The sequence below is a fragment of the Heterocephalus glaber genome, unplaced genomic scaffold (genome assembly GCF_053883595.1).
Source record: "Heterocephalus glaber isolate CG9 unplaced genomic scaffold, H.glaber_assembly_v1.0 deba00001444, whole genome shotgun sequence".
Classification (NCBI taxonomy): domain Eukaryota; kingdom Metazoa; phylum Chordata; class Mammalia; order Rodentia; family Bathyergidae; genus Heterocephalus; species Heterocephalus glaber.
Window position 1 is genome coordinate 16,709,573 of NW_028258297.1, and position 22,077 is coordinate 16,731,649.

General features: G+C 35.7%; 1 protein-coding gene across 10 annotated transcripts in view; it reads left to right on the forward strand.

Annotated features, from left to right (window-relative positions):
- Window positions 1–22,077, forward strand: part of Abcc9 (ATP binding cassette subfamily C member 9) — a 132,200-nt gene that overhangs the window by 21,791 nt on the left and 88,332 nt on the right. For all 10 annotated transcript variants that reach the window (XM_021259110.2, XM_087214025.1, XM_087214027.1 and 7 more), the window contains 7 exons: window positions 3,304–3,456; window positions 3,926–4,081; window positions 6,033–6,167; window positions 8,239–8,401; window positions 12,306–12,346; window positions 13,245–13,387; window positions 19,914–20,022. In XM_021259110.2, the coding sequence (XP_021114769.1) occupies window positions 3,304–3,456; window positions 3,926–4,081; window positions 6,033–6,167; window positions 8,239–8,401; window positions 12,306–12,346; window positions 13,245–13,387; window positions 19,914–20,022 (900 nt within the window). The remainder of the gene's footprint in view (window positions 1–3,303; window positions 3,457–3,925; window positions 4,082–6,032; window positions 6,168–8,238; window positions 8,402–12,305; window positions 12,347–13,244; window positions 13,388–19,913; window positions 20,023–22,077) is intronic.

Consider the following 22,077-nt stretch of genomic DNA (forward strand, 5'->3'; position numbering starts at 1 on the left):
TGTGTAGAATCCACTAAAAGTGGTCATTTTGACTTTGGTGAAGGGCCTGAAGTTGCATGGTGAATAAGGTGGCAGAGGGGACGCTGTAATGTTTTACCAACCTGGCTTTCTGTAAGACGGCACGTGGCTTCAATGTTCACTGTATTTTTTATCACACCTTGTAAAGACTCTAAAGATGACTTTCAGAACTGCTTCAGTAAATGGCAAGAACAATGAAATGAGTGTGTTTGAAGTCAGGGGGTAGTATTTTGAGGGACAATGTGTCTTTTACTATATTTATTAAAATTTAAACATTCACTGTATATTTCTATCATACCTTGTGTTACTTATAGATACACTTACCTTTCTCAGTTGTAATCTCTGTAAAGAGAATAACTGAGCTGTTCAACTTTCATTCCCACAATATTTACCCTGACTGTTTGCATACATTAGCATTTAATTATTATTAAAGTAAATCATAGGTTTTCATCACTGGATATAATTTTGTGATGTTTTGTTCCTACTCATCTAATACATGCAAATATCTAAATTTCACAGAGTGCTTCTACCACCCTCATCCCTTACATATATTAAGCATGTGATTTTCTGAGATGGAACAGGACTTATAGATTTGTATAAGGACAGATGAGGAAGGAGCCACAAATAGAATTTCACCAGATCTGTCACTAAAAACAAAGTGTCCCCATTGCTACAGTGAACTTAATCAAGTGTTGTCCTTTCCTTTTTTCTAACAAGCAGGTTACCATATGCTATCGTTACAAATAAAATTCAATAACTTGTGTGTATTCTTACCATAAATTAAGTTATATTTCTACTAGAACAATTTTTCTCTTGAATTTTTTATTTTTTATTGGTACATGTTTGCAGTACATGATACTTAAAATATTCATTGTGGAGAGTTGGTACACGTATATAACACGTTTTATTTTTACTTCCCTTTACCCTCTTCTCCACCCCCCGCGTCTCTAAGTCCCTTTACCATTTACAAAAGCTCTCTCCCTCCCCGCTGCTGACTTTAATTACCCATCCTTTAGTTTGCTCTTTAAATTATTTATTCTTTGTTTTTCATGAAACAATGAGATACTTAAGCTTGTGTACCTGATTTATTTCATTTAACACTGGTCTCAGGCATATCTGTTTTTCTACAATTAACTCAACTCTGTTCTTCTTATGGCAGAGTAGTATATGCCATAGTGTATGTATATCACATTTTCTTTATCTATTCATCTGTTCATGAATCTATAGGCCTTTTCCAAGATTTAGCCACTATGAGTTGTGCACCTATAAACTTGAGTATGCATATATCACTGTGATATGATGTCTTTGATTCTTTAGGGAAGATACTTAGAAGGGAAATAGCTGGGTTGAAGGGAATTTCTAGTTTTAGTTTTTTGAGAAATCTCCTTACTGATTTCCATAGTGGCTGTACTAGTTTACATTCCCACCAGCAATGTAGAAGGGTTCTCTTTTTCTCCCCCACAGCTTTGCCAGAATTTGTTATTATTTGATTTCTTGGTGGCCATTCTTTCTGGGTTAAGATGGAATTTCCATATTTAAACTTGCATTTCTCTAGTGGCCAGAGATATTGAACATTTTTTAATGTATTTATTGATCATTTGTACTTCTTTTGAGACGTACTTATTCATTTCAATTGTCCATCTTTTAATTTGGTATTTATTTGGGGGGAGGTCTAATTTTTTTGTTCATTACATATTTTAGGTATTAGTCCTTTGTTTGAGGGGTAGCTAAAAAAACTTTTTCCAATTCTATAATTTGTCTTTCTTTCCTGTGTAGAAGCTTTTTAATTTGATATAGTCATATTTGTTGATTCTTAATGTTATTTCTTGTGCAATTGGGGTTTCTGTTCAAAAAGTCTTTACCTATGCCAATGTCTTCTATTTTATCTAATGATCTTCTGGTAGATCATTTCTATTTTAATATCCAAGTCTTTTACTAATTTTGATTTTATTTTAGCACACGGTGTTGTTTATGGGTCTAGATTCAATTTTCTGTGTATGTAAAAGCAGTTGTTTACCCAGCACCATTTGTTGAAGAAGTTGCCTTTCCTCCAGTGTATGTTTTTGGTTCTTTTGACAAAGATCAAATGACTGAAGTTGTTTCTGCACCCTCTTCTTTTTATTGTTCCATACAATGCTGAATTTGTCATTGTGGCTTTGTAATATAATTTGAAACCTGGGATTATGATGTTTCCTGGTTTGCTCTTGTTGCCCTGGATTGCTTTAACTTTTCCGGGTCTCTTTTGCTTCCACATAAGTTGTATATAAATATTTTTCTATTTCCATGAAGAATGTTGCTGGAATTTTCATTGGGATTACATTAAGTCTATGTATCAGTTTTGGTTGTATGGTCATTTTTGACAATATTGGTCTGCCTGACCAAGAACAAGGAATATCTTTCCATTTTCTGATATCCGCTTTGATCTCCTCTTTCAGAGGACTGTAGTTTTTGTTGGAGAGGTCTTTCATGTCCTTGGCCAGGTTAATTCCTAAGTATTTAATTTTTCTTGAGGCTGTCGTGAATGATTTTTTTCACAAATTTTTTCTCAGTGCATTTATTATTGATGTAGAGGAACATCATTGATTTTTGTTTGTTGATTTTATATCATGGTATATAGCTAAATTTGGGTATTAGTTTTAGCAGTCTTTTGATGGAATTTTTGGATCTCCTCTGTAAAGGATCAAGTCATCTGTAAATAATAGTAGTTTGACTTCCAGAACAATTTTTTATAAACTGTATTTTTCCCTCTGTAAATGTCACATGCATGGGTAAATCAGTAGTCAAATTGCCTATTTATAATACATAATTTCATTACTATAAAGAAATTTGAAAAAAATCACTGAATTATTTGAAAGTAATGGTGTTACAGAAATGAGATTTTATCCCATTGGTCTGGCTGACCAGGTATGTATTTTGTGGTTTCTAGTTTTAAATTAAAATCTAAACTAATTTTTCTCCCCCCCCCATTTCCTATTTAAGGTAGAATGGATCTTTGCAGGAAACACACCCAGATTTTTAAAAATTAATGGCTACCCCCCTACAGTTAGACGTACATAGCAAGCATAATCATCAATTAGGGACTTTATGCATTGGGCTGCTTTGCATCTGCAGTTGTGGGAATAATGGAGGAAAGCTATTGTTGCCTTACTGTGCCCCATTCCACAGCTGGCCACTGAGGTTTTATATTTAAGAATCATATATGCTTTAAGAAATGCAAACTGTATATGTGGAGATGAAATGAGTAGTTTAAATTTGTATGTGTGTGTGTGTGTTTTTTTGTACAAGATTTCAGAAACCCTCTCGTCAAAAGAATTTCTGGAAAATGCTTATGTTCTAGCCGTTCTTCTCTTCCTCGCCCTTATTCTACAAAGGACATTTTTGCAGGCTTCCTACTATGTAACCATAGAGACTGGCATTAACCTCCGCGGAGCTCTTCTGGTACGTGCCGTCCAGTACCTTCCAGTGGTAGGACTAATGGTACCTTCATTTATTTTTCTTATTTTGGATTTCATTTTCACTTTGATAGTACAGCATCATTTTTAAGATGTATTTAGCAAAAGGAACACAGAACTCATTTATAAACTCATTGAGTTAAAAATGACTTAAAATCGCATATTTAGAAAAATATTTAGAAGTCTTGGAATTACTTATCCCTATTCTTTTTGTTCTTGAACTTATGTCCAAAGTTGAATATATAGATTACATTACTAGAAAAAATAACTTTGCATTTAATTGAGGACAAAGAATAACTGCTAAAATAAGAATGGTGGTTGATTTAAGATGTCCATGAAAAGTTTTCCTCACTTTTTCAAAAAATTTTAAGATAATTATTATTTTTTTCATCGAAAGTCAATAATTATAGTATGGTTAAATTTAGAGCTTTATGTGTATTTTTTTCTTCTTATAGGCCATGATATACAATAAAATCCTTAGGCTCTCTACATCTAACTTATCAATGGGTGAGATGACCCTGGGACAGATCAACAACTTGGTCGCCATTGAAACCAATCAACTCATGTGGTTCTTATTCCTGTGTCCCAATCTGTGGGCTATGCCTGTTCAGGTAGATCATTATAAGTAAGGCTCTCTCTGGTAAAGGAAATGAAGCAAAAAGAACACTAGATATTTAACTGGGAATCATTTTTGAATATACTGATGTTATTAGACCATTTCTGTAGACAAGGAAGCTGAGAACAGAAATGTTACAGCCTGGGTTAAGGAAGCGAGATTTGGAATTGTACTCCTTGGGTTCAAATGTCTGCTCTACCCATTGTTTGTACAAGTACTTAACCCCTCACAGCATTACTTTCCTTCACTGTACAATGGGAATCATAAGAGAGAATTGGCTCATAGAGTTGTGAGACTGTCAAAGGCAGCATGTGCAAGCATTTAGCAAGTCCCTAGTATTTCATGGCCACTGAGTAATTGCTATTGTGTACTATTGCCTAAATTTGTGCAAGTCACAAAGCTAAGATTTGACTCCTTTCATTTTGACACTCTTTTGTAGCATTCCTAAACTACATCAATTTCTTTAATCCATCCCATGATTTCAACAGCTTGTATATTACAAAATATCAAACTTTATAAGGTGGTAAGAACACAGACAAGCCGAAGGGCCGTTTGACTATCCTAGCATTTCAGTAAGGATGCATGATTTTTCAGCCAATTGGATAAAAATGGCAAAAGAGATATATTTGCTTTTTCTTCACTGTCATATTGTATATTTTCTGTTTTCTCAAGTTTTGCATCCTGTAGATGGAGCTTAAACTGTAGATCTCATTTGATGCAGTCTATTACATTTCCTTGTGTACTGCATTTGTTACAGTGCATAAAATGATAAAAATATAGCTTGCTTTTAAATTTACTATTTTTATTTTTATTTTTTAGTGGAGCACCAAGTCAAATTAAAATGTTTTATCATACCTAGTGCACAGCATAAAAATAAAGGTATTGGGCTGGGGCTTTAGCTCAGTGGTTTCGCCCCCTGCTGCTCAAGTGCAAGGACCTGAGTTCAATTCCCGGTACCAAAAAAAAAAAAAGTATAATTTGTCTCATTTTATCAAAACATCTTATATATAGTATCTCAATCAGGTAGCTGCCTATGTAGTATGATTTGTTGCACTGAATGACGGCATCATAGGTGACCATAAGGAATGTTTTATTTTGATTGGAATTCCTCAAATACTTAATTGGTTGGGAGTACACATGTCATCTCCACGGGAAAGCTGTTATCATTGGCATATAGGCATACATTTTATGGCTGAATCGCATGGATGTGGTGCATTACATGACATTTGGAGCTACGATAAATTGAGCTCCTGGAGAAAAATCAGGGAGAGATGATAATGAAGTTAAATCTTAAAAATTTAAAGGAGGAAGAAGAAAGTGGCAAACCAGAGAGAAGTTAAACATAAATAGTTCAGCACCGAGTTTGGGAAACATTTAAAAAAACGTAAGTGAGGTAAACTGGTACTCCAGTACCAACTTTGGTTTATTAACAGTTTTAATTAGTCCTACTTGTCATGACATAGGGAACTTTGGGAGTCATTGAGCTGCTGAGGAACTTTGGTCCATAAACAATGATCCTATACTCACCCATAATGCTGCCCTCTACTTTCCATTCCCATAGCTTTGAAAAGCCAGTGCAATTCCAAGAGAATGTGAAATGTTAAATTCGTGGTAGGTGAGACTATTTTCAAAAAAAAAAATTTGTGTTCTTTTAAAATTTTAAGATTGCTTTATAAGGTCAGAAGTGTTATGGGACCATTCTGTAACTTCATGCAATAAATTGGTTTGACACCAGTTGTACAAATCATTATGCTAAAAATAAATTCCTAGTACTTAGCCGTCCCCAAGTAAATCACATTAAAACTCAACTGTCACAGCTGAGTTGATTTCCAAATAAACTTAATGTAATAATTAAATTACTGGATTTTCACTAAAAATATTTGCTTTCATGCAGTGGCTCCTACAGCCCCATTTATTTCTCTTTTTCCATATGTTTTCCTTCCCAGATCATCATGGGGGTGATTCTGCTCTATAATTTACTTGGATCAAGTGCATTGGTTGGTGCAGCTGTCATTGTGCTGCTCGCGCCAATTCAATACTTCATCGCTACAAAGTTGGCAGAAGCTCAAAAGAGCACTCTTGTAAGTAGCATCTTTTGGAAAATTTATTAGGAAAATCCTGCTCTGCTGTTTTATTTTTATAATATAGGAAGTTCATACATGCCACTCGGGATAATTTTGAAATCATTATATTTCATTGCAATTCTTAGACAGCAAATGTGTGTTTTCTGTGTTGCAAGAACACAGAAACCTTTGGTACTAGGGATTGAACTAGTACACGCCAGACACGCTAGCTACATCCTCAGCCCATTTTAGTGATTTTTTTAAAAAAATTTTAAGGTTCTTACTAAGTTATGCAGGCTAGATTTGAACTTGCAATCATTATTTTCTTTTTCCTGTTACTGGGAATCAAACTCAGGACCTTGCGGTTGCCAGGTATGCATGGCACCACTGAGCTAAATCCCTGGCCCCTACATTGAAATCCCCTTGCCTCAGCCTCTCAAGCAGCTAGGATTACAGGTATAGAACACCATGCCCAGCTGCTAAAAATTTTTACAAGTGGAATAAAAATTTAATACTTGATTATCTTACATTTGAAATACCAGAATCATGGTTCTTGATGTTTTTAAGTGCCAAGATGTGAAGAGGCTTTGGATCTTCCTCTTTGGTCTTTTATCCAGAGAATACTCTTTAGTGTACTTTGAGACAATTGGGTGGCAGTTATTGATGTGGAAGACATGGATCAAGGGACAAGTGAAGGGTCAGGTTTGGTAGCTCTGAAATTAAATTTTCCTCTTGTAGACTTACCAGGTGATGGGGCATGGAGTTACATGGAAATGCTTCAATGGCAGCTGCTCTGGCTGAATATGTTCATGGTCAACTTGGCAAACAAGGAGGAAAGCCCAATTGTTGACCCTTTTTGGCTTCAATTTGCCATGAAATCATTTTAGTTGAGCAAGAATTGGCTGCTTTAAAAAATATTTGCAAATAATAAAGGATGTTGAGAAATAGTTTGACTGAATATGAACTAGACCTCCTGTAAGTCAGGCGTAAAATGTAGGGATGCTGGCATTGATGGATGCTTCTCATCTTGGTGTTTCTACCATGACATGCACGTTGTGTGTCACGCGACTGGTTTTGTATCACTTGTTTTTCTGATCCTTCTGGTGAAGTTTATTCCATATTTCTGTCCGAGCCATCTACCCTTTTTACTCCACCACACAAATACATAAAGGGGTGGAAGAGGGACATAAATGGAATTATGACTACCCTCACATCTGTCTTTCGTTTAGCTGTTCATACCACATCCATTCACTCATTAAACAATCATTTGATAGGCCCTGAAGACCCTGAAGAGTCAAAAAGATGAACAAAATACAGTCCATTGGCTACTTTTGCTTTTTCCTATCTACACTTTGGCCACTCCACTGTCCCTTTTAATAGTTAACAGGTCCTACTGTACCTTGCTAATAATTCTAGTACATTGTTTGGTGGTGGAGGAAGATAAACAGCTGATTAGATGTAGGCATGTGTATCTGCTCCAGATCTTTCGATAATTAATCCAAGTTGTTAGTATCCAGTAAATGTACATTAGACATTAAAAAAAAAAGAGCTGAGAAAGAAGTATATAGAAATCTCATGAAATTAAACATACTGTTTAGTTTCAATAGCTGTATTGTAAAAACACAATGTGAATGCATACAATATTGTAGCCTAATAAGAAACAAATTTTTCTTAAAGTCATTATTTTTTTTCTTCTAAATATGAGTGATAGTGCTGAGAATTAAATAATTTAGGTGTTAGGAGCCATTGTAAGTCTCTGTCATTTCTTAAGATTCATGTCCGTATTATCTGCAGATATTATTCCAGAGAATCATGTGAAACGGAAGAAACTATTTTTATATAAACCCAAGTAACAAATACATATAATTTTTTCAGCAGAAAGATGTTTTGAGGCCACATCTTTAAATTCTTCATTTTAAAATCGAGGAGTCAAAGCACAGCGAGTTTAACTGTGTCTCAGAATTTGATAGCCTGACTAGTGGCAGAAATCAGAAATCGAGATCTTCTCAATGCCTGTCTATTCCTTCATCCTACCTTTTGGATTCAAATGGATGCACCTTGTACTATATTGTATTCTTTTGTTTTATAGGATTATTCTACTGAGAGACTGAAGAAAACAAATGAAATATTGAAAGGCATCAAACTTCTAAAGTTATATGCCTGGGAACATATTTTCTGCAAAAGTGTGGAAGAAACGAGAATGAAAGAATTATCGAGTCTCAAGACCTTTGCACTTTATACCTCACTCTCCAGTAAGTTGGTGTTCCTCTCAGGACAGGTGATGTAAAGAGTGAGCCACTAACACAATCTATCCAGTTTGGATTATGATCTATGAAATGCTGTAGTCAGCAGAGGAAGCTGTTTATTTTCTACATGAGTGCAGTGTGGTAGCCACAAGCCACAGGAAGCTATTTACATTTAAATTACAGACCAGGATAGGCACAGGTTTAGAGTCCAATAGACTGAATTTGACTCCTTGCAAGTTATGTGACCTTGGCTATGTTTTTTGTTTGTTTGTTTGTTTGTTTTTTGCGGTACCTGGCACCAAACTCAGGACCTTGCCCGTGCCAGAAAGGTGCGGCACCACTGAGCTACATTCTCAGCCCTTCAGGCCATGTTATTTTACAAAGTGAAATCCTTACTTTCTTTATCCGTAGCATGAAGGTGGTGATAGTATTAGTAACTTTAACTGAAATCTTTTACCAGTTACTACTGGCGTGGTTTAATTGGTTTCCTTCCTTTATATAAACCCAAGTAATAAATATATATAATTTTTTCAGCAGAGAGAAATTTTGAGACCATATCTTTGAATTCTTTTTCCTTCCTTCCTTCCTTCCTTCTGTCTGTCCATCTGCCCTTCCTTCCATCCTTTCTTTTGTGATACATGGCCTTCACACTCAGCCACATCTCAGATCTCTTTTTATTTTTATATTTTTTTCAGATCTCTTTTAAAATTATTTTTAATTTTGAGACAGGGTCTTGCTAAGTGGTTAAATTGCCCAAGCTGGACTCAAACTTGGAATCCTCCTGCCCCAGCCTCCCAGATTGCTGGGATTACAGGTGTGCACCACCAAACCCAGCTAAAATTTGTTTTTGGTAAAAATTCATTTCTTTAAGTTGATCTGACTATGTTACTATCAATCTTTTTATCTCCAAATATTTAAAAAATTATATATAGCTATATTTGTTTTATCTATCTTCTTTAGAACTTATATTTTCATGAAGACTGTATTTGAAATGCCATTTTCAAAAACTGGGGAGAAAGTAAAATCATTTTCAAGTAAAAAAAAGCCAAATGGTAGTCACATAAAACTCTCTTTTCCAGAACATTTAAAATTTTTATCCTCAAAATATGGCTTATTGCTCTCAAGAATGATGGATCCATATTAGTGCAGTTCACAAAAACTTAACCAAACTATACCTCCACTAATATTTGCTTTGGTTGATTTCTGTGTTAGTTCTACTCATCTCTGTTGGCCCCGAAGTTTACAGCTTAAAGTTTTATAAGCTTATGTACTGTTTTCTGTTGAATTATAAATGACTTTAAATCTTAGTGATGATAATAATTCTTCCGTGAAATACACTTAGAGAAAATATTGAATGTGCACTCTATTCTGGACACAATGTCCAGTGTATCACACTGATGTCATATAAAGCAGGTGGCAAGTCTCTAGTGCTCACTAACCCCTGTCCTCAGTTTCTGCAAATAAAAATTGGTGTAGTGGTAATACCAGCATTACAGCTATGTTGTGAGAATTTTTTTTTAAAGGCCATAAATGCGATACTGTCAGTAAAAGTTAAAATATTTGACGAGTAGTACTTGTAGAACACACTGCAAAGACTATAAAATGAGAAAAAGAAAGAAAGCAATGACATAGGACAGCGGATACTTCTGGGTCTTAGGACCTGTAATCAATTCCTGGCACATCAACTTGTCAGCTGTACAACCTTGGTCAGCTGTTTGCTGAAGTCTCAGTTTCCTCACTAGCAAGCTGGGAACTGTTAATCCCACCTTGGGGAAGGAAGTGAGGCTATGTATGTGAAGTGTTTAGAAATGGTTTCTGCTATGTTAAAAAGCAAAGTGAGAACAAATACCAGCAGAACCAAAGATCCAGTTCTACTTTTTATACTCCATGATCTTGCCACTTGAGACACCACTTGAGAGCTAAGAGACCCTGGAAAACAGTTTCCTAGTCTCTGTTGCCAAGTGGTCATGTGCTGCGTATGGGGTTAATTCATTGGTGAAGGCAAAGAAGACATTATCTTATTTTTCACTCTTCACTTTGGTAACGTTTTGTATGGAGAAGTAGAAAGATCCTGAAACTTTTGGAACTGAAATATCTGGGCTTTAATCCAAAGTCTCCTAGTCTGGGATTTTGCATGTAACCTAAGATGTTTCCTCTTTATGGTTTAGGGCTATTGTAATCATTAGATATGAGAATGGGTGTGAAATGCTCGCCTCATACTTCAGTCATGTTGAATTGAGGATTAGCAGAACAAACTGGTGCCACAGACAGAGCAGCTAAGCCGCATAGGTTTGGATGCCAGCTACGCAGCAGTGAGCTTTTCCTTCCCATCTTTATAGTGAGATAGTGAGATACTCAGGACCCAAATGTGGGGTGGACTCTGATAGAAATGGTTTTCATTAAAATGGTAGTAGTTCTCATTCTTACTCACCTAGAGGAAATTAGTTAGAACTACAGAATACAAGAGAAGTGTAAAACATGAGGGAGGTAAAAGAAAGACTAGACTACTAGAAGTAAGGGGAGAGTAGCCAGCCAGAGAAAGAAGGCCGAGGCAGGAATGTGGCTCCTCTCTGTCCCGTTCAAGGTTTGGTTCCTCAGAATTGCACAGATTTTGTATTTGATAACCAAGTCACTTCTGGACCTGCAAAAGTGCAGTCTGATTCTGTTCTGTCTACCCTAGTAGGGAGAGTTTGTAACCCGAACCCTCTGCTCTCTAGAAAACTTACTAGAAACTCTCACTATGCCATTGCCTAGACCTGTGACAATTCACTATATCTTTTGGGCCCTTGGTCTCTAAAATTCTGTAGTTTATGAACAGTATAATTATAAATTATCAGCTTGGCTTTTTGCTTTTACTATGACTTTCTAACAATAGCATTTTAAAGGAAAATATTGATTTTCCTTGTTTCAGATGCATATATAATACTCATCAAGTGATAGTGAACTATATTCTCAGAGATATATTTAAATAAGCAGAAGGGCGAAGTTAAGAAGTTTTTAGTGACTAAAAGGTTTGGAAGTGAACGTTGATATCACTGCTGGAAAATGATCTTGAACTAATGTCAAATTCCTTTTTTCTTTTTTTGCTGCTGTGTATCAACTTTTTTTTTTTATTCATTAAGTTTATTGGTACATTTTAGGTATATGGTATGATGACGTTCATCATTGGGAATTTGTGCCTTTACATGATACAAAGTCTCATTTTTAACTTGTGTAGTGACCTGATTTTATATATTTAAATTAGTTTGGTGGACCAAACAAAATATAGATTGTAAGCCAAATAGAAGAGAATTAAATAGAGAGTAGGGAGAAGTTCAAATGCTTCCCCATATTATATGTTCTCTTGTTTTAAAAGTATTTCAATATATATGCTAATTTGTTTTATTTATACGATAGTTGACATTAGTTTGTTGAGAAAAAAGTTTGTGCTGTTTGTTTAATTTTTGTAAGAATCTTTGGGTTTATGTCTTGTACTGAGTAACTACTTTAAAGATAATAATATACAATGTAATAATCATTGTTTTTATCTTATTGTTTGATTATGAACATTTGTTTTATTTTTTCATAAATTAAGAAAACATTAAAAATGAACACGTATTAAATTTTATGATTTGCATAAAAAGGATTTTCTCCAAATTGTCTTGTTTGTAAGATTTCCTTTAAAAACCCTGTAATTCTTCAATAAAGAGAAAGCGTTTCTGCTTCAGACTAATATGTGGGAGCTCATATAACCACAGACGTGGGGATACCAACTGGGAAATACATGTGGACTCCAGGAAAAAACACTATTTAATGCACTTTGTCCTTCCTGTCTCCAAGGAAAGTTAAAGTAATAATAGATGATTAATTAAAATTACTGAAAACTTCTTCATAGTTCAAGGAAACTAATAAATTCTATTTCTTTCCACAGTCTTCATGAATGCAGCAATTCCCATAGCAGCTGTTCTTGCTGTAAGATGCTCTTTTTTTGCTTTTAGAAATGGAAGCAAGTCAGTATGTATAAATGATTTATGAAAAAGAACATGTGGGTGGTAATATATATTGTTTCATTTCTGTTGTTCCTTCTTGGCAGTTTCCATTGCAATTTCTCTAGACCAGCATTTCTCATTCGTGACACTATGAACACCTTGGCCAGATCATTTTTTATCATCACGGGGTGTCCTAGCATTAGGATATTTTCCAGCCTTCATGGCCTCTACCTACTCCAAGTCATGACAATGAAAAATGTCCTCAAACACTGGCAAATGCACCCTGGGAGAAAGACTAAGAATAGTTGAGAATTAACTGTTTTAATCTCAATGACCTGTTTCCCATACATTTTTACAGCATGGTGTTAGATCAACAACTAGAAAATGGTAAATAATTAGGTTGTATTCTGCACTAAAATGACAAGCCCAGCCACTGCCATTATTTTTAGAAATGTGAATAAGTCTTCATATTTCTGCGTGCAGGTTAGTAATCTACACTAGGGACACTTAAATAACAGAACATTCTCTTTTCTCTTACAATATTAAAATATTGTTGATTGCAAAGGCCTGACTGGCTGTTAAGAACTGTGAGCTCTCCATCTAGTTATTTCCCCACTTAGTAATTTGACAGAAGTCAGTTTCTTATTCGGTATATAGAGTTTGTCCTCACTTTCTTATCAGTTTACTACTAGGAAGACTTGTCCAGCATTAAGAATGCACCAATAGTAAGCATTGCTTTAGGTAAGGAATTTTGGATAAAAGAGTTGTTTCCATGGTTGCAATGCACCTGTTGGCACAAAGGAAGGTGCTAGGTTAAGTTTGTGAAAATGAATGTAGAGATTTTCTCTGGCTTTCTCTAAAGCAGTCTTTTCTCCCCACAGACATTTGTGACCCATGCTTATGCCAGCGGCCACCACCTCAAGCCTGCAGAGGCCTTTGCCTCCCTGTCTCTGTTCCACATCCTTGTCACCCCACTGTTCCTGCTCTCCACAGTGGTCAGGTTTGCGGTCAAAGCCATCGTAAGGTATGCACTGAAACCTCTGGGGTGCTTTCTTACTGATGGTAGAAATAATACGTGTGTCCTAAAGGTACATTTGAAAAAGTATAAAAAAGAGCATTCAAATCACTATCCAGAGCTGACCATTGTTAAAATTTTGGTATATGAACTTTCAGACCTTTATTTCATATAAAGATAACTACTGTAAAATAAAAATGTTGAATTTATGTAGTTTTTGACTCTTTATTTCACTTCTTGTTTTCATTATTTTCTCCTCATTTCTAGCAATGTGGTAGTCCATTGTTTGGAATATATTAATTTATATTGGCCTTTTTATTGGACATTCAGAATGTTTCTGCTTAATATATGTAACAATGAAGTAAATATCTTTGTTTATCTTGCTCTTTTCTCTGATGGTTACCTTAAGTCCAATTGCTAGAAGTTATGATACTAGTTTTAGCAGTACACACTCCTTTAAGGTCCTTGAAGAATATAGCGATGTTACTTTCCATTGAAATGGTACAAAGTCAAACAGTACCTATATATTTGAGATTATTTATGATATGGACATAATGGTTTCTGTTGAAACCTTGCCAATTTATATGTGCATCATCAGTGACAGAAAATCTTTATACCAATGCATAAATTCTGTTTTAAATTTAGTTTAACATGGAATAAAAGAAATAATATTTAAACTTATAGTCTCTGAAAATGGAAAGGCTTGCAAAAAATTTCTAGTATTTTGCACATTTAAATGTGCTTTCATAGTGTTTCCAATCAGTGTAGACTTTGTTTCATTTAAAATTCTGCGTATTATACAGCTATGTAATAGATGTGGTGTTATAATGGCCCCTTTGTCATCATTTTTATTTGTATTATATAAATATGTTACCAAACCACATCTACTACATTGTGTGTACCCTGGTCTACCAGTGTCTTAGAATCTATTGAAAACAAAGAGGCCTTAAAGTACTATTTTGCTTTTGGCCATAGGATCTTTACAAACCTTATAAAACCTCAGTATGTTTCCTGAACATTCATCATCATTTATATCTGACCTTTTAAAGAAATGCCTAAATATTGCAGCACCAAAGGAAAATCGGAGAACCCATGCCTTAAATATGTGAAATATGATGTTGCTATTGACAGCAATCTAGAATCTCTGTAGTAATGTCTTAATTAAAATGACATAATTTTTCCAGTATCTATTCATTAACACAAAAACCAGTATTTAATGCTCAAAACACCAGACTCTCCAGTTTTAGTTAACAGTTCACATTGACTGACCAATGGCTCAATGCCAGCTAAAATTAAAATGCATAAACGCTATCCTGTTGTGAATGAAGCTCTGCTAGGCTTTGTTGGTGTCATAACATAGCTTCCATCCTGTTCTCTCAGTGAGCTCATTAGTAGCATTTCGGAAGCTTGTTTCAGTTGAAAGCCCAGGCCCTCTGGCCTCATCTGCCCTGTTTTCTTTTCTTATTGTTCTGCCTTCTGAAGCCCTTGCACTGATCATGGACTGCACTGTGTAGCACCATTTCCAAATTAGGCAGTGCTCTGGAAGGGACGATACTTCAAACAATAAACGTGATAAATGGCCAGAGTCTGCTATTTTGGTCCTTATTTTCATTTTCCCCATTTAACAGCTATCCCTTTCATGGTTGCGCTATTAATCGGAATGTGATTTTGCACTGCAAATGGAGATAAAAAGCAGTTGATAGCTTTTAACAAATAATTCCTCTGAAACCAGGAGGTTACCACACATCAAAAGAACTTTCAGTGGGTTTGGAAAAAGATACAATCTAGGGGTTTCCCCGAATCCATAGGACATGGTTCTGCTGTAGTGAATCCTAGTGTAGCTGTGTGTTTCTGCACAGCGCTCTCCCTGCTGTGCATTTCAGGGAAAAGGTATTTCCCAGTTTGATAAAGACCAGTCTGTTCTTAGGGCTCAGTTCCAGGTTTTCCAAGCCATAGACCAAGTGGAATCTGCTTATAAAAGCTTGCTTCTCCAAAATGAATTGCAGCGGTTGATTTGCGGGTCCTACAGAGATGGCTGATGAACAGAGAAAGCCAATCATTTTCCCCACTGTGTGCCGGTTCTGGGAACCCAAGTAAGCATTTTCCCAGCCTAACTGGGCTGGACATTTTCTTTCGTGCCTGGGAAGCTGTGACCAGTCTTTGGTGCCAGTTGGCCCACAGTGAGTCAAGTGGCTTGTTTATAATCGGAGGCTTTGGTCAGCTGATTTTGAGATCTCCTTTTCAAGACTGTGGAAGTCTTAAGTTCTTCACTGCATTCTTAAAGGCGTTCAGGAATTTAGTGGGTTAGATTGGGCTGAAGCATATTCCCAAATGTGTGTCATGCATGCGTCTAGGGAACTTGGAATGTTCCCTTCTGGAGGAAACCTCTGTGCCATGTAAAATCCTCTGCTCCAGGAAAATGCTATGCTTTCTTTAGAAAAGGTTCAGATTGTTATCTAAAGTTGTCTTCGTGGCATTCATTGGATGGGACATATGTATGTATATGTGTGTATATACATGGTATGTATGTACAATATGTCACGTGTAGTATATAATGTATAATATATGTAGTATCTCTCATATATAATATATTGCATGTAATACATAAAATGTAATATATAATAAAATATACACAAGATATTAAATAATAAAGACATATAAAACAATATATTGAATACGAATATAGAAAAATAAATATATAAAAATAATAAACACCTATTTAAAATATCCCCTGTATATTTTGTTATATATTCCTATTCAGTGAATGCCACAAAGAACCTGAGTCATCTTTGCTCTGTCTTCCAAACCTGAATTATACTGGATTCTTATCTCCTCATGATCCATGGCTCCCCACACCATTTGAACTTTCTGGCCATTGTATGATGAAGTATTGTTGTCCATATTTGCAAGAAAGAGAGAAGAAAATTCACTGTTAAAAATTTAAGTACTTGAATAAGAGTTGGTTTTTTTTAAGGATTATTACCTTCTCCACTTTGCTTTATTAGGAAATAATTTATCTGTTTTGCTTTCCTGGAAGAAAAGATATTGTATTTCTTATAAATAATTTGAGTATAGGTATCTGGTATTTGGTGTATAATGTAGTATCTGTGTCCAAAGAAGTTATTTGTCAAAGGAAAAAAAAATAAATCCTTCATTTTGTTGGGAAATAACCTTGTGTCCTTGCTCTCACGTAACTCCCAAGAGATCTGTGTTTGTCTAACCTGCTGCATTACCTTCAGGAGATACATTGTTACTGAAACATCACACAGCATACTTACATTTTGGTCTGGTCTCTGTATTTTAGTCTACAAAATTCATAATTCTTATATATATAATATATATTATATATATATTATATATATATACAATTGCAGCCTAGACTACATTGTGAGACCTTGTCTCTCTAACAACAAAATCAGTGATTCCCAATTAATACAGCACTTGTTCTATGTACTCACACACGTGGAGTGTGTTAAATGCACAGTAAAATTTAACAAGTCAGAAAGTGGCATGTATAAATACTGAAATCTTTGATAATAATCTAAACAAATGAGAAATTAGTAAAATACTGAACGGTACAGGGGATGGAGGCAGGATAGCAAATTGACTAGTGTCGAATACACCTGTTGGCAAATTCCGGCCATAGGGTAATCATGGTTCAACCTCAAGCATGTTTTTGGGGTCTCAGCATCTTCACTTATCAAGTGAGCCCAATCATAGCACTTGCTAATGGCGGTTGAGAAAATTGAACAAGAAAATACATAAAAGTATCCAGAATATTACCTAGATATTTTAGGTATTTTACAAATTTCTATTTTGCTAATTTACAAGCCTTTTGCTCACTTCCATTCCATTCTTTTGAGCATCTTCTGTGGGTCTTTCTTTTTCTTTTTCTTTTTTTGTTGGTACTGGGGATCAAACTGGGGACCTTGTACTTTGAAGGCAGGTGGCGGAACCACTGAGCTAAATCCCCAGCCCCTCTGTGTTCATTTCTATTGCTTCAGATACATTACTAGGCACTAGTAATGGAAAAGATGAGAGATCGAAATGCGTAAAGAGCCCACAGTCTTGTTGAAGAGACCAGGAAAGGCAGCTAGTTCCAATATGTTGTTATAAAGCTATATAATAGGCCGGCTGAGCATAGTGATGCATCCCTGAAATCCCGGCACTCAAGTCTGAGGCAAGAGGATCACCATGAATTCGAGGGCAGCCTGGGCTACATAGTGAGATAGTGTCTCAAACCAACCAACCAATCAACAAACAAAAGATATAAAGCTATACAACAGAATGCCATGGGCCCATATATATGAAGGTAAAGGAGGTGGTCGCTCTTTCCTAGACTTGCAAAGAATAAGTAAGACTGGGTCAGTTGGAGGGAAAAGGAAAAACATATTTTATCAGAGAGAGCAAAAAAGCAAGGGGAAGGGATGAGTAAGGTAAGGAGGTGAGAAGTCTTGGTATATTAAAGGGATTAAAAGTGGTTCCGTATCGGTGAGAAAAAAAGATTATGAAATGGAAAGTACTAGGGAATAAAGTTGGAATGTAAAATACCGGTCAGCTTTTAGATGATAAAAGATGCTGAAAGGCAAAGATGCTATTTGTTATTTTAAGAACAAGATTGTTCCATGAATATATTTGCATTTTAAAATTGTAACCTTGGCAAAGTGGTGGAAATTATTGCACCCGTGGTCAGGATTTGTGGATTTTCCATAATTGCTTTGCCTCTGTGATTCCTGAAAGGAGCTCATATGAACAGGAAATGCTTTTTGTATTACCCAGTTATTCACTCATCAGACATTTCTAGAGGAATTACTATGCTTTAGATATTGGACTAGATTCTGAAAACGAAAATCTTTGCTCTTGAGTTCATAGTGTAACGTAAAAGATAGTATCTAACAGTTAACAAAGCAATGACAACATAGGAGTGTGAAGGAATCTTTAGCCAATGAGTCTTAGGAAGAGGAGAGGAGAGGTTTAGAAAAGGGCTGATATTGGAGGTCCGTTTGTATTCATCGTAACTGAAGTTCCAAAAGGGGTGTTACCTTTTAGCTACTTTTGGGGTAGCTCTCTCTACTCTCAGTTAACCTGGAGGATCATTGCTTTCTGATGTTTGGCAAGATTGGCTCTCATTTATTCCATAAAAACTTCAGTAAGAGATGTGTGTGTACTAGGACAGTGAAATGAAGAATTTAATCAACCAACTTTAATGTCTGAATCATTAGTTTATTTCTTTGATTCATTAAACAAGCATTCACAGGGCAGCCTGTGCCTGGCGCTGAGGGACTTGAAGCTGCAAAGGCAGATGAGGTTGGTCACAGTATGTGCCATGGCCTAGTGCAAGGTTGTTAAAAGGTATGCCTTTCATTGACAAAGCTGTGCTCCTTGAAACCACAACCCCTCAAAACGTAAGAACAGAATAAGCAGTATGGTCTGTGAAAATAAAAAAGGAGTATCTGCTCTTTAAGGCCAATAAAATGGCATTTCATAAGGCACTTCTATTGCTGTGTCTTTGAAATCTTTATGGTCAGACTTAGCTGACAAAGACTAACAGAGCTCTTCTACAAATCAAAGCTCCTCTTAAACAATTCCCTCCTTTAGCTGCCTGGAAGAGCACTTTAGAAGCTAATTGTTAGACTGCTCCAGTGCGTGTTATCTACCTTTGTGTTCTGATGGCCCACAGAGCCAAAGCTCTAAAGATCCTGAGCAACAGATTGAATTAAATTTATTTTATTAGCATGTTACCACTATACCATCCTGCTTAAGCACTATACATTGCACACATTTTCTGAACTTGGAAACGAGAGGATTTCTAGACTCTTGTTACTAAAAGTATTGGCTAAAGTCCAGCCCCAGGAGCACCTGCAAGCTTATTAGAAAAAGAGAAGTTCAAACCACACTAGGACCTATAAATAAAAATACGCATTTTAACAATATTCAGAAGTGCTTCATGAACATGTGATAGTTTCTAAGGCTCTACTCTGGAAGAATGGTTTGTAAACATTCTTTACTATGGTCTCCTTGGGCCAGGCCAAGACTCTGGCCCATTTCTCTCAACCTAATTTTCTCAAACAGTTACCATAGGATGAGGAGCAAAAATAAGTGTAAAAAAAAAAAAATCAATAATATGGTCATCCTCCTATCAGTAAAATCATACACTAAAAACAATTTTTTAGAAAAACCTCAGGAAAACCACAACAGTGATCATCCTAAACTCAGTGTAAATTCCTTTGCATTTTTTTGCAATTATATTCCTTGTCAAAGATGGCAGAGTTGGAGAAAAGCTTAGAATAGAATGGTTATAAATAATACCAATGAGAGATATTTTTATAATTTTTTAGAGGGGAATTGAAGTGTAGGTAAATAATATGTCTAAAATAATTTTATCATGGAAGATATATAGATAAGGAACTCTCAGAAGCAGCCTGCTCACCATGATACCTAGTGGGGGGAAGGTTTGCTTGTATAAGTAGAATTTTTGTTGGTGGCAATTCTATTGCGGATCCTTATTCTGTATTTGTGTCTTTGTGTTGTGCAGCGTTCAAAAGCTGAATGAGTTTCTCCTGAGTGACGAGATAGGTGATGACAGCTGGCGGACTGGTGACGGTTCTCTTCCTTTCGAGTCATGTAAGAAACACTCAGGAGTTGTAAGTGAATTTCTTGCTATGAAATCTGGAAGGGGTCAGTCTCAACAGGATGGGTGACTTGATATGGCCACAATCAGAAGAAATCATCAGCTTTATCTTTTAATCTATTCAAGGAGAAATTGTCACCTGCTCCTATAAAAGTCTAAGACCAACAAACAAATATATAAGACTTGTTTTTATAAATCATGAAAGAATTAGCCCCAAAGGGACAATACATATTTAATTTAAAAGGTGATTCAGAGTTTATATACTCCAAGCTTTTTATAAAAATACTGTAAGTCCACTACTACTGTACCATGCTCTTATGTCTTTTATATTATGCCTTTTTTAGTTTAAAGCATGTTTTCTAATGGATTATGTATTTTGATCCATTTAATATAATACTTTGTTCTTATTTTCAGCTGAACATGTTGAGTTTGCTGCTTGAGCAGCTTGAACAAAGTTGTAAGATCAGTAAGGGGCAAAGCCAGAATTAAAACCCACCTGGTAACTTGTAGACCAGTCAGTTCATTCACCCCGACACAAATATTTCCTCAGTATCTACATGAAGTCGGGAAAGAATCAATATTATATTGACATGTTATATAAATATACCCGATTTTTCAGGCTTATTGTATTTTGTGCCACAACCTAGGGATAGAGCTATGGACAAGGCACATGAAAATTTTCATGTCACAGACTACATGAAGTCGGGAAAGAATCAATATTATATTGACATGTTATATAAATATACCTGATGTTTCAGGCTTATTGTATTTTGTGCCACAACCTAGGGATAGAGCTATGGACAAGGCACATGAAAATTTTCATGTCACAGACTACTTTCTTGAGGCAGGAGTCAAGTGATACACAAAAGAATAAGATAATTCCACTGTGTGAAAAAAAATAAGGAGGATATTAGAGAGGGAATGTGACACTCGAAGCAGGGTAGATATTTGCAAGAAGACCCCTCTGGACAGCCAGCATTTAGCTGAGACCTGAATGAAGACTAGATGTTTGCCCTGGAAAGGTACAATGTGAATAAGAAAAAGCATTCTTGTCAGGAGGGTTAGCAAATGCAGAGAACTTGAAGTAGGAATTAATTTGGTTTACTCAAGGAACAAAAGGGGCAGAATTGTGAAGAAAGGAAACAGGAGACAAGGTAATAACAATGATTCAGGGGCTTGAAGACCATGGAAAGAGTTCGAATTATATTGACATGCGAAAAGAAGTCATTGGAGTGTTACAGTGGTATAATTTTGTTAATTTTTTAAAAAGATCACAGTGGTTACTGTATGGAGAGATGAATGGGGACAAAGAGTGGGACAGGTAGGTCGGTGAAGAAGTTATTATAATAACATGGGGCAAGAGATGATGATGGTTAGAGTTAGATTTTTGTTGTGCGCTGGACATTGTGAAGAAGCGATCAGATTCAATGTATTATGTTGAGCTAAGAAAGACTCGCTGAAATATTGGTTGGAGGAGGAAATGAGGAAGGGAGAGGACTCAAGGATGGACCCTAGGATATTGGCTTGACTGCTGGTAGACAGCGGAGCCATTAATTGAAGTAATTGAAGTTGGTGTTGAAGTGGAATCAAAAGGTATATTTTGCCTATGATGATTTTTGAGATACTTATGAAGAGATGTTAGCATTGGAATGTAAATTTATGAGTCATCAGCCTTTAGGTAATATTTAAGTCAATGGGACTCAATATACCACTTTTTAAAAGGGTGTATCTGAGGGAAATTTTGAAAAGTAATATGTATTTCATAACAGTAAAGTAGAAATATGCTAATCCAACATGAATCCAAGAAGTTATTATTAGTTATTCATGTAAGGATTGGAAAATTTTGAGCATATTTGCCCTGTAAGTGACCCAATAAAAGTGCTCATGCCATCTTCTGACAGAGTTCAGCAGAACTTGGAGAGCTTTGGCAAGGAAGTCAATATATAATAAATTTTTCTTCACATTATGGTTAAAGCTTCTAAAAATAGTTCAGATGAACACTTGGCTATATTTAGAGTTACCATTTTCTTTTGCTTTTCTGGAGTTTTTTTAAAAAAACTTTCTTTTA